The sequence below is a fragment of the Mesocricetus auratus genome, unplaced genomic scaffold (genome assembly GCF_017639785.1).
Source record: "Mesocricetus auratus isolate SY011 unplaced genomic scaffold, BCM_Maur_2.0 Super-Scaffold_100676, whole genome shotgun sequence".
Classification (NCBI taxonomy): Eukaryota; Metazoa; Chordata; class Mammalia; order Rodentia; family Cricetidae; genus Mesocricetus; species Mesocricetus auratus.
In genome coordinates this window covers 101246734-101259649 of record NW_024429266.1, presented here as the reverse complement: position 1 = coordinate 101259649, position 12916 = coordinate 101246734, and the positions used below count along the sequence as shown (strand labels likewise).

General features: G+C 45.4%; 1 protein-coding gene across 1 annotated transcript; it reads left to right on the top strand.

Moving 5' to 3' along the window:
- Positions 1-264: 264 nt before the first annotated feature.
- LOC101824476 (olfactory receptor 7C2) lies at positions 265-1250 on the top strand. Its single transcript, XM_013122944.2, is given in 2 exon segments — positions 265-1027; positions 1029-1250. Coding segments are annotated over 2 exon segments (963 nt in total). The 5' UTR covers positions 265-271; the 3' UTR covers positions 1236-1250.
- The last annotated feature ends 11666 nt before the right edge of the window (positions 1251-12916 follow it).

Below are 12916 nucleotides of genomic sequence, written 5' to 3'. Positions count from 1 at the left end.
AGCACCAGAGACAGGGCTTGAGAGCTACTGCTAGGGCAGCCTAGAACTCTCTGTAGAGACCAGGCTGACCTTGAACTCACAAATATTCTCATGCCTCTGGCTTCCAAGTGCCACCGTTAAAGGCATGTGCCACAACACTCAGCTAATACCTTGGGTTTTAATAAATTTAATAAATTTAATAAATGTCAAATATTGACATTATTTGACAGAGTCCACTTAAGATAAATTTGTGTTGTGTTTTCCCCTTCTTATAGATAATGCCAGCCGTCCTATGGAGAAAGAAAACCAAACAGGATGCAGAAACTTTCTCCTCCTGGGATTTACAGAAGACTCTGGCCTGCAGTCCTTCTTCTTTGGGTTGCTCCTGTCCATGTACCTTGTCACCATCACAGGCAACCTGCTCATCATCTTGGCCATTATATCAGACCCTCACCTGCACACGCCCATGTACTTCTTTCTCTCCAACCTGTCCTTAGCCGACATCGGCTTCACCTCCACCACCATCCCAAAGACTCTGCTGAATATCCACACGCAAAGCAAGCTCATCTCCTTCCCAGGCTGCATCACGCAGATATTTTTTTTCATTGTGTTTGGCTGTCTGGATAATTTACTCCTGACTGTGATGGCCTATGACCGATTTGTGGCCATCTGCCATCCCCTGCATTATGTGGTCATCATGAATTCCTGCTTCTGTGGGAAGCTGGCTCTTGGGTCCTGGTTAATCAGTGTCATGAGTTCCCTTCCTGAGACCCTGACTGTGTTAAGGCTGTCTTTCTGTATAAACATGGAAATCCCACACTTTTTCTGTGATCTTCCTGAAGTCCTGAAGCTAGCATGTTCTGACACCCTTGTCAATAACATTGTAGTATATTCTATAACTATAGCCATAGCTGGTTTTCCCTTCTCTGGGATTCTATTGTCCTATTATCAGATTTTCTCCTCCATCCTAAGAATTCCCTCAGCTGGGGGCAAGTACAAAGCCTTTTCCACCTGTGGGTCTCACCTCTTGGTGGTCTTCTTGTTCTATAGCAATGGTCTTGGGGGTCTACCTCAGCTCAGCAGCCATGCCATCTTCTAGAATGAATCTGATTGCCTCGTTGATGTACACCGTGGTCACTCCCATGCTGAACCCCTTCATCTATAGCCTGAGGAACAAGGACATGCAGAAGGCTTTGGGGAAACTCCTCAGAAAGATGATGCTTCTTGGAGAAGGGACCATAGCAGGACCCCCATAAACAGCAATTCAGTGAAGTCAGAAAACATATGCTCTGTCATCTAACGTAGTGACTACATTTTTTCCAGAAATAAAATTTGTATTGTTTTACTTACTCTTTGAGAGTTTCATGCATACACATAAATATTATCATATATCAAAGGTCTCAGATATAGATTTAAGGGAACACTGGCACAAATCTGGGGGTTAAGTAGTTTATTAGAAAAGGTATTAACATCATGGACAGACAGACAGGCAGACAGAAAACAGAGTCACATGAGCTCTAAGAAGAGTTCCAACCCTAGCACCAGAGACAGGCAGCATGGGAGTAGCTCTAAAAAGGGTATTAGTGCCATGTTGCAGATTCCAGGTCCCTTATTGCAACTACAAAGAGGTAGTTCTCTCTGAGGAAGGAGGGCTGCTCACAGCACAAGTCTGAATCCAGGCTCTGTGATTCCCAGGCAAGGGGAAAGGTGGGAATCAGGATGAGTGGCCACCAGTACCTCCTCTGATGTGAGTTTATGTCTACCTAGAAATCTATTAACTAAAGATTCATAGGCAGTGCCCTCACAGTGCTCTGTCTCCTCCAGCAGCCAACAATTCCCAAAAGCTCTTCAGTTAAGGGGGGTCCTCATGACTCCCTTCCTCTCCATTCTAGAACACAAATGTGGAAACACAAGAAATCGGAGGAAGGAGCAACAGGTGTCTTCCAAACTTACCAATTCTACAATCACTTTGATAATGAGTGTTATTAAATCCCAGACACAGAAGTCAAAAGAAAGACTGTAAGAATGTTTAGGAAATCAAAGAGGATGTTTATAAATTATTGAATTAATTAAAGAGACTATAAATAAAGAGCTAAATGGCATAAGGAAGCCAATGCAGGATATAAAGAGGGACTTAGTAAAGAGAAATTTAACAGAATCTCACTAATAAAATGAATGAGGTTGAAGAGAGACTGAGAAGTTGAAGATAAGGCAAATGAATTAGAGCCTTCAAACTATAAAATTAAGAATGTATAAACAAAACTTAAAGGATCTAAGAGACACCACTAAAGGAACAAATTTATGGAAGGATGAGATTCGTGTGTGTGTGTGTGTGTGTGTGTGTGTGTGTGCATGTGTGCAAGGCCGAGGTTAATATCAAGTGTCTCCCTCAGTCTCTCTTCATTTATTTTTTGAGACATGGTCTCTCACTGAACCTGGACATTGCTAATTCATCTGCACTGACAGGCTAGCCAGCCCGAGATCTTTCTGTCTCTGTCTTCCAAGCACAGGGCTTATGTGTTCATGCACCAGTCTTTTTCACATGAGTCCTGGGAGACTGACCTCACTTCCTCATGCTTGTGTGACAAGAAGTTTATAGGTTGAGCCACTTCCCCAGCCTTTAATTGCAGCACTCAGGAGGCAAAGGCAGGTGAATTTCTGAGTTTGAGGCCAGCCTGGTCTATGGAATGAGTTCCAGGATAGTCAAGGCTAAACAGAGAAACCCTGTCTCAAAAAACAAACAAAATTATAATAATAATATTTTTTTAAAACACGTCCTGGGGTAGGGGTGTGCCTTACTCCTCTTCCTCCCAGACCTTGAGGCTAAAGTCAAGCTCTGTTTCCCAAGGAAGACTCCGTGGAACACAGCACCACTGGAGGCCCTGCTGTGCAGCTGGTGGGGATGAGGCAGAGCTCTCGGTGAGTGAACCTTGAAGTCCAAGAGGGGCAATGCAAGGAGGAACATCTATTCACTTAAAATGTTCTGAGCAACCAGTCTGCATCTCCAAACTTCTTTTCTTTCCCCTTCACTCACTTCCTCTCCCTCTGGAACCAAATTCTGTGTATCTCTTGCCTTCCTGCTGCAAACTGAAAAATCTGTGACCAGAGTCTAATGGTTTTCTCTTTTAATGCTTTGAGAATTTCATATATGTGTGCAATGAAATATTTATCATATCAAGCCCCTATTCCCTTTACCCAACTCCCCTCAGGCCCCACCCAATGCATCTGCCTCCCAACTTCATGTCCTTTTCTTTTGTTTTAAGAATTCACTGGGTCCAAAGAGTTCTGCCCACATATGTGTCCCGCGCTACCGTCTCGCCAGCAAGAACGACGCAGAACACTCGGATCCTTCTGCAGTAAAGCTTTAATGCATCTTGAGAGATAGATGATCAGCTTCTTAGAGGGAGACCCCAAGCTAAGAAACCCAGCCCCTTATATAAGCCTAGGAGCTCCGAGTGAGATGTGTAGAGCCGGGATTGGTGGTTTGCACATCACCCCAGATGACGTCACGGGAGAGGCACAGTTTAAACGGTTAACTCCAACTGACAGCGACAGTTAACTCTAACTGACAGCGACAGTTAACTCCAACTGACAGCGACAGTTAACTCCAACTGACAGTGGATGTCAGCGCCATCTTCTAACGGCAATAGCGATAGCGAGGGCGGCTCCTCACATCTCCCCCTATTCATTTATTTTTGAAGCAATAGGACACCCACAACTTTGGAGTGGAGATAGAGGTCAAATCCCCATGTGCAAATTCGGAACATGTACAAAGCTCCTCTCCAGGGTCTTATCCCCAGAGGAAGTCCTGACCAGTCCGATGTCTTTTTTCTGGGGGAAGGAGATCATGACATAGAACCTTCATGCAAGATGACTTATCTCCCAGGAGAAAGTCGTTATACCGCAGACCTCTCCTGTGCAGTGCTTAGCCTTGCAACTCCTTGGGCTGCTGAAGCCTACCCACTCTATCCCGTGCAATGAGACTAGCCTCGTGGGGTGCAAGAGCTGGGAGGCCAGCGACCTATTGCTTTAACATGGTTAACCAAATGTCAGGGGATGCTCCGTGTTCTAAGGCAGCAAGTGCTTGTGCCACCACCACTTTCTCCTTTGTTTGGGCTCTGAGCTTACACACCATCCAAAGCATCAACACTATTCCACAGCAGAGAACTAGGCTAAATGATCCTACCCCCACCCATTCCTTAAAATAAGAAAATGCAGATGAAATCCAGGGGGAGAGGTCTTCCATCAGAGAAAGATCCAGATGCGTCGAATTCACTTGCAGGATCGCCATTCTCAACTCACGGAGTGTCTGCTCAAACTCAAAAGTCCAATTCTGTAATAAATGTTGAGACAGAGCTTTTGACAGGTTAGCTGCTCTTGTAAAATTCTCATATTGTACTAAGTGACACAAAGGCCAGGCAACTTTGTTCACATCCCAATTTGGCCATCTGCCACAATATATCCAATTGTTCCTGAACCAAATTAATCTGTTGGTTTACCAACATCAGGCCTCCTTGTATCTGAGAATTGGCAGTGGCCTGTTTATCTAGGACCATGGTCACAGTGGCCTATAGTTCATTAATGGTTTGAGTTGTCTGCACAGTGGCAGAAAGTGCAAGGGCCGAGGCGGTAACCGAAGCAGTAACCGCGGCGGTGGCTATCAGGCCCACAATAATAGCAGAGATCCCAAAAATCTCGCTTTTCCCTAAACAAACTCAAATTACTTGGCGCCTCAACAGGAGCTGGAATAAATCGAGGCATGCGCATTACCAAAGCAAAAGGGTGCTTAATAGCATCCCAGCATAATGCATAAAAACAATTCTAAGCAGAACAATTTATTTCTTTCTGATTCTTACCTAAGGTATCATTACTCACAACCCAAATAAAGGGCAGCTGAATAATTAGTTCTCTTAAAAGGGGTATACTTAACATTGGAGGAGGACCAATCAGATGATCCAGAGCTCTGTCCCTCACTCAGACTGTTGCCTAATGCCCCTTTCCAATCAAAAGTAATCTGTCCCTTCTCACTATCATAGGAGAAAGATCAGTACAGCTTCCATTAATTCAAAAGGATTAGCATTAGATCTTTCTGGATCCATATGAATAAAATTATCCTTTAATGAAGAAATCACAGTAAAGCACAAGCTTCCTACTAATGACAAGGTTCTCTCATCCTGAAAACTCTGTATCTGAGGATCTAAAGGCAAAAAGGCAAGCCCCAACTCTCTATTATTTGTGAAAAATCTAGGGAACACCTGGGCATTCTGCATCACTGGCATCGGTAGGGGAAGGTAGACATGATGGCCCACCGTAACTCTCCCATCATACTAGGAACCATCATCCCGAGTAGGAGAGTCTTCATCACCCACTTGGCCTCCATCCTTCTTATTCTGGAGTTGTGAAGGAGCTCTTCGAGTGAGTCTTTCAGGGATCCACAGGGGGTTTTCTTCCTCCTGTGGAAAAACACACACAGCTCCCCTGGATCTTATAAGAATAGGATCCGGGCCTTTCCAGAGATCAGTCAAGACATCTTTCCATTTTACCATTTCTTTTGGCCTATCAGGCTCTAAACTGTGGCGATCAGCCGCAGTGTGGCCTTGGGCATCACAGTTCAAGAAATTAAGGGTAAAAAGTGCCATGGATACAGCAACTCTTGGTACCGAGGGTAGAACATCCTCAATACTCCCCTTTTGTTTAATCAGATATGATTTGAGTGTACGATGGGCACGTTCCACAATGCCCTGTCCTTGAGGGTTATAAGGTAGGCCAGTTAGATGGGTAACATCCATTTGCCGACAAAACTGTCGGAATTTTTGAGAGGTATATGCTGGTCCATTGTCTGTTTTTAAAATTCTGGGTTTTCCCCAAGCACTCCAGGCCTCAAGGCAATGTTGAATCACATATGAGGCCTTTTCCCCTGTTAGGGGTGTGGCAAACATTACGCCAGAACAGGTGTCAACAGAAACATGAACATATTGAAGCCTTCCAAAAGAGGGAATATGAGTAACATCCATCTGCCACATCTGCAATGGTCTAATGCCACGTGGGTTTATTCCCATGTGGGGAGTAGGTAAGAATTCGCAGCAATTCTGGCATTGAGTAACAATTTCCCTAGCCTCTTTCCTGGATAGAGCAAAACGACGGCGCAAGGTCTCAGCCGTCACATGAAAGCGCTTATGGAATTCTTTTGCTGCTTGTGCATGGGTAGACAAGGCAGCGGCCACCAGCTTTGTAGCCTTGTCCGCTAAGTCATTCCCTAAGGACATGGGACCTGGGAGTCCAGAATGTGCTCGGACATGGGTAATGAAAACAGGAAATCTCCTATTTAACAAGGCAGCTTGTATCTTCTGAAAGATGTTAGCAACTCTGCTGGAGGATCTTATTATTCCAGCTATCTCAAGGAGATTAACTGCATTAACCACATAAGAGGAATCTGATACAATATTGAGGGGTCCTGGAAAAGCCTCAAGAACCTCCAGTACTATCAGACATTCTACAACTTGAGGTGAAGTTTCATTATATTGTTTAGATATAACCCTATCCTTGACCACATAAGCTCCCATACCAGTTTTTGATCCATCAGTGTACACCACAGTCCCATCTGGGAGTGGGTCTTTAGCTGTCACTTGTGGAAACACTATAGCCTGGTTTAGGGCAAACTGTAAAATTGGATGCTTTGGAAAATGATTATCAATTTGTCCTGAAAAGGAAGTAACTAAAACTGCCCAATCACTAGATGTGGCTGCCAAGGTCTGAACTTGTGCAGCAGTATAAGGCACAATCAAGGAATCAGGATCCCTGCCAAAATGTGTAACAGCTGCTTTTATTCCGCGAAGCGCGAGCTGTGCAACAGCATCAGGGTACCAGTCAATAATCTTAGCAGGGGAAGCATTTGGATGAATCCAAAGTAATGGTCCATGTTGCCACAGGACTGCAGTTGGCAATTGAGCTGTCTTAAAAACACACAGATTAAAAGGTAGTGACTCCTCAATTCGTTGTAATTGTGCTTCCTGTAAGGCCTCTTCCACCATCTGTAAGGCTCGGTGGGCGGCAGGGAGTAAATTTTCTGGGTGAGGAGATATGAGGCTCACCCTCCAGGAGATCGAAGAGGGGTTTTAGATCAGCAAATGGAATTTTTAAAAAGGGCCTCAACCAATTTATATCTCCCAGAAGTTTCTGAAAATCATTTAATGTTTGTAAGTGGTCTTTGCGAATTTCTATTTTCTGAGGAACTATATTTTTGGGAGTAATCTTTGAGCCCAAAAAGAGGCCTGTATCTGCAATTTGAACCTTTTCTGAGGCAATCTCTAATCCCCACTGTTTTAATTCAGCCACCAGCATGGGAAAAGCCTTTTGTAAAACATCTAACTCTTTGTGACAAATAAGAATATCGTCCATATAATGGATAACGATTAAAGATGTAAATTGCTTCCTAATTGGCTCCAAAGCCTCCTGCACATATAGCTGACATATTGTTGGGCTATTGGCCATGCCTTGCGGCAGTACCTTCCACTGAAATCTCTTGTCTGGTTCCATATGATTAAGAGAAGGGATAGTGAAGGCAAACCTTGGTCTATCCCGTGGGTAAAGTGGAATAGAGAAGAAACAATCCTTAATATCTATAATAATAAGCTTCCAATCTTGAGGAAGTGCAGAAAGCAAAGGAAGGCCTCTTTGAACAGGGCCAAAAAGATGCATCTGATTGTTAATGGCCCGCAGGTCGTGGAGTAATCTCCACTTCCCAGATTTCTTCTTAATAACAAAATTGGTGTATTCCATGGGGAGGTAGAAGGCTCTAGATGCCCCAGCCGTTCCTGTTCTTGCACTAATCTTGTGACAGCCTCTAATTTTTCAGAGGATAGAGGCCATTGAGAGACCCATAACGGCTCCTCTGTTTTCCATGGTATGGGTCGTGAAGCCTCAACGGCCCCTAAATAAAACCCAGTCCTTTTCTACCCCGATTTCCGTGTTGTGTAATGGGTTTTATTCTGCCTTGTTCTTGCCTACCCAAGCCTCTACCATTTGTATACCCCATCTTTGCCATAATGGCTGATGCCTGGGGGAGTATTCATTAGTTAGGGTCATGCCCATGGCTTGTAACACATCTCGTCCCCATAAATTTACAGGGAGTGGCAACACATAGGGGGTAAAACATCCCTGTTTGCCTTCAGCATCCCGCCAGGTTAAGGCTGAGGCACTGATGGCAGGAGAGGACTGGTATCCAAGACCTTGTAGAGAATGAGATGAAACAACAGTGGGCCAAGACTTCGGCCACCAATGGAGTGAAATAATGCTTTTGTCTGCTCCCGAATCCATTATCCCTTCAAATTCTTTTCCATTAATTAACAATTTTATTGTAGGTCTCTCATTTAGGGGTATAGCCAGATAGGCTGAATCACTTCCAGAAGATCCCATAGCCCTTTTTTGTAAAGTGTAGGTTTCTCCATCCCCGAGGGAGGGCAGCAACACCAGTTGTGCAATTCTATCTCCCTGCTTTATAGAAAATACACCCCGAGGGCTAGAACAGAGAACTTGAATCTCCTCTTTATGATATGGGTCAACAATCCCAGGATATATAATGAGTCCCTGTAAAGTTAAGGAGCCACGGCCCAGAATAAGCCCAATGGTGGCAGGGGGCAAAGGTCCAGGGGAATGGACTGGGACCGGTTGAACATTCATTTGGGGCATGAGTAAGAAGTCGGAGGCGGCACGCAAGTCCATTCCGGAGGTTCCTCGGAAACCTCTACTTCCTCTTGATTGCTTTTCTGAAATTGGTTCCCATATTTCTGAGGGCCCTGGGACCATGGGCCCCGTGACCCGTTTTTTGATTGGGGTACCTTGGATTCTTCAATAGGGGGCAGAAGCCTCCCTTTTACATCCCGGACTGACCTGCATTCGCTAGCCCTATGATAACCTTTACCACAACGATAGCAAAGCTTCGATTCTCTTGTTCTTTCAGGGGCTTGACAATCTTTCTTAAGGTGCCCCATTCTCCCACAATTAAAACAAGCTTTTCGATTAGATAAATCTCTATACCTGTGCGTTTGTAAAATGGCGGCAGCTAGTCCTGCATTGGTTAGGGGTCCCCCAGCTCCCTGCACACTCTGAGCCAATCTTGTAAACCTTTGCTTTTGCGAGGGCGATAGCCGCTCGACATTCCTGGGTTGCTTGTTCATAGACAAGTTGCTCAATCAGGGGCATAGCTTGTTCTGAATCACCAAAGATGCGACTGGCGGCCTCTGTCATTCTGGCCACAAAGTCTGAAAATGGCTCTTGGGGTCCTTGGACAATCTTTGTAAGGTGTCCACTGGACTCTCCCCTTTTTGTGAGGGCCTTCCATGCTTTAATAGCGGCGGCCGACACCTGACCATAGACGCCCCAGATGTAGTTGGTTTGATTAAGGGCATGTTGACCCTGACCTGTCAGCATTTCAAATGTCCACTGCCTCTGATTCTCATCTTCAGCCGTGGCATTAACTCTAGCTTGTGCCTGGGCTGCATCATACCAGAGAGCCTTCCATTCCATGTATTGTCCCATGTTGGGAAGCACTGCTTTCACTGTCGTTTGCCAGTCAGTGGGAGTCATGGCAAAATTAGCAAGCCTTTCCACCTGTAATGTGGTAAAGTTAGCATTGACCCCATAATTACGAACGGATTCGGCCAATTCTTTAATTTGATTGTAATCTACGGGGGTATGTACTCTTCCGCCTTCCACATTCTCGAATACTGGAAAAGCCATTTGTATTTTTCTCCGTTCCTCTAAAGGTAAAAAGGAGTCAGTACCAGTATTCAGCCGAAGCTCATATGGCGGAGGCGCTGAGAGGCGTGAGCCCGCCGGATTTATAGGCGGTGGCCTCACATTCATTTTTGTTTTCAGTGGCCGGTGTCTATCAGGGTGATATCTTTTTCCTCATACCGTGCCACCTCCTCCTCTAGACCACCTTCTTCGCTAGAATCCAGAGTGTCAGAATCAGAATTATCTAGCTCCAAGGCTTCTAGCTCTACTGCAGGGTATAGACTAGATTCTGGCTTTTTCTTTTTCTTAGATTTGTTAAGGGGTGAATGATAACTCCCTTCTTTCTCTCCCCCTTTCTTAACTTCCTGGGGAGGGCCTTTTTCTTAGACATGTCTTTTCTTTTGCGAGCTCCCATTCTCTCACTCCGTTCAGTTTCTGACATGCTATCCTGAACTTCCTCTAAGGTTCCCTGACTTTCTATTATAGCAGGGTGACAGGCCTCATCCTCCAAGCAGTTTTTAACTAGCTTCCAAATGGCTTTGGTACCTAAGCAGAGATCTCCTTCTGCATGCTTCCTGTCTAGTTCTTTACCTAGCTTGTTCCATGAGGCCACAGTGAGGGACCCGGAACAAGCATACCATGGTGCCACTCTATCTACCTCCTTCACAAAATTTTGAAGTGTTCGTGGTGCAATTTTAAGATCTCTTTGTTTTAGCACAGTCTGTAAGGCTGTAACCACTGACTGTGACGACCCCATCGCGCTGACAGCTTATCTAAAAAACGCGCTCAACTCCGTTACCAGACTGACAGCACCAGACTGACAGCACCAGACTGACAGCACCAGACTGACAGCGCCAGATGGACAGCGCCAGATGGACAGCGCCAGATGGACAGCGCCGTTCTGTCAGCACCAGCCACGATGAAGGAGAAGGACAAACAGGACTAGCACCAAAGCCTCCACTGACCCGTCCCACGGTGATGACAAACTAAGGCCAAAGTCGAGAAAAGGGTTGTTCAGGATAAAGCATACCTCTCTGAACCTACGTCCCTGCAGTTCTGAATCCGCCCCGTTTTCCGAGGGGTCTCCCGCGGCGCCGGCGATGTTGAAGAGTTCCCGGGTTTCGGCACCAGATGTCCCGCGCTACCGTCTCGCCAGCAAGAACGACGCAGAACACTCGGATCCTTCTGCAGTAAAGCTTTAATGCATCTTGAGAGATAGATGATCAGCTTCTTAGAGGGAGACCCCAAGCTAAGAAACCCAGCCCCTTATATAAGCCTAGGAGCTCCGAGTGAGATGTGTAGAGCCGGGATTGGTGGTTTGCACATCACCCCAGATGACGTCACGGGAGAGGCACAGTTTAAACGGTTAACTCCAACTGACAGCGACAGTTAACTCTAACTGACAGCGACAGTTAACTCCAACTGACAGCGACAGTTAACTCCAACTGACAGTGGATGTCAGCGCCATCTTCTAACGGCAATAGCGATAGCGAGGGCGGCTCCTCACACATATGTATGGGTGTGGATCCATGCTCCGGAGCACGGGAAACCAACCAGTGGTAACACCCTAAAGAAAGACTCTCCATCACCCAGCAGCCATCAGCTGCCAGTAGGTATCATTAAAGGATGGGGTCTCATGAGTTTCTCCCATGCAATTCTGGTGGGCTTTATCTCATGTGGCTCTTGTGCAACAGTTTTTCATCCAACCCCCATAGCCATTTTTATAAACTAATATAGATGCCTCTGTTGGAAGTTCTGCCCTTTCCTTCTCAGTGCATTCATCTTCCTGTGATTTATATTTTACTCTTTATAAACTGAAACATTGGCCTTTATCAAGCATGCACTTCATGCATTCCACGATTTCACATGGCACTTTTCATCTTTTCTATTTGTAGCTTCGATTGTCAATGGTTTCTCCTCTTGCTTCTATCCACGATGTTACGACACGGAGTAATTTATTCTAGTTTCATTTCTGTAGCTGTGATAAAAATGCCCTGACACAGGTAACTTAGGGAGAAAAGCGTCTGCTCTGCTTGCAATGCTAAATTACAGTCTGTAAGAAATAAATTATTATGGTCCATTTTCGGTGTGAGATGCTGGGATGGTTGGTTTCAATGCCAACTTGTCACAAATTTGAATCACCTGGTCAGGCAGCCTCACCTGAAGGGTTCCCCCAATTGCCTTAATTTATGAAGGAAAGCACAGCCCAAGTGAGAATAGTGCCTTCTGGTAGCAGCCCAGATAAAAAGGGACGTGACAGAGGGAACATTCCTCCTCCTTTTGCCTGTGTGGCCATCACTCTGGCCATCAAGTTTGGCTACTCTTTGCTACTAATGATTCCTGCTGATATTAGAGCCAACCTGCCCAGTGTTCCATTGTTCGCTCAGGGTCAGTGGCTCTCTGGGAACATTCCAGGTTTGGGGTGCCAGATTGGAACTGCTGGGGCACCCAGCCTCGTGAACTGAGCAACGATTGGGTTTGGGACCTCTCTAATGTGAGACAGCCACTGTGGAATTACTGTCAATGCTGAAGCACTAAGTCTCAAGGACCACATTCTCAGCCTCGCAAGTGTGATTCTGCTGTTGTTACTGTTTTAAGCTGGTTTAATAGATTATTTGTATGTGATATTCATCCTATTGGTTCTGTTCCTCTAAAGAACCCTACATAATACAAATGCATGTAGAAGGACTCAGAGAATCACTCCATCTTCCCAGCCAGCACCTGGCTGCCTGCTTAGTGCTGTGTTTTAGTTTACCTTAGGGTTGAAAGCTTAGAGTCTGCTACATGACGAAAGGGGGGATCTTGAGCCTCAGGAGGATGGGAGTTTGGGATGGGGACTAGACAAGACACCAGGAAGAATGTACCTCTCTGATAAAAATCAACCAAAGAGAAAATGTAGGGGGCAAGAAAAGCTGATTCAGAATACAAAAACCACTGTTTCCAGCCACAGCGCTGTAACTGGTCATTTTCTGCAGGTCGTCGATTGCTTCTTGTTTTCATTATTCTGAGTTTCCAACAGTTCTTATGAGAATCATTGCTTCTCACACATCACAACATTGAGGGGAATTCAAGCGGTTACTCACGCCACATCCAGTTAAGAGCAGAGAGAAACAAATGCTTGCATGCCTACTCACCAATCCCTTAGCTGCTCTCAGCGAGCTCTTACCCATCTCTTATACTGCTCGGGCCCCTTGCTTAGGGA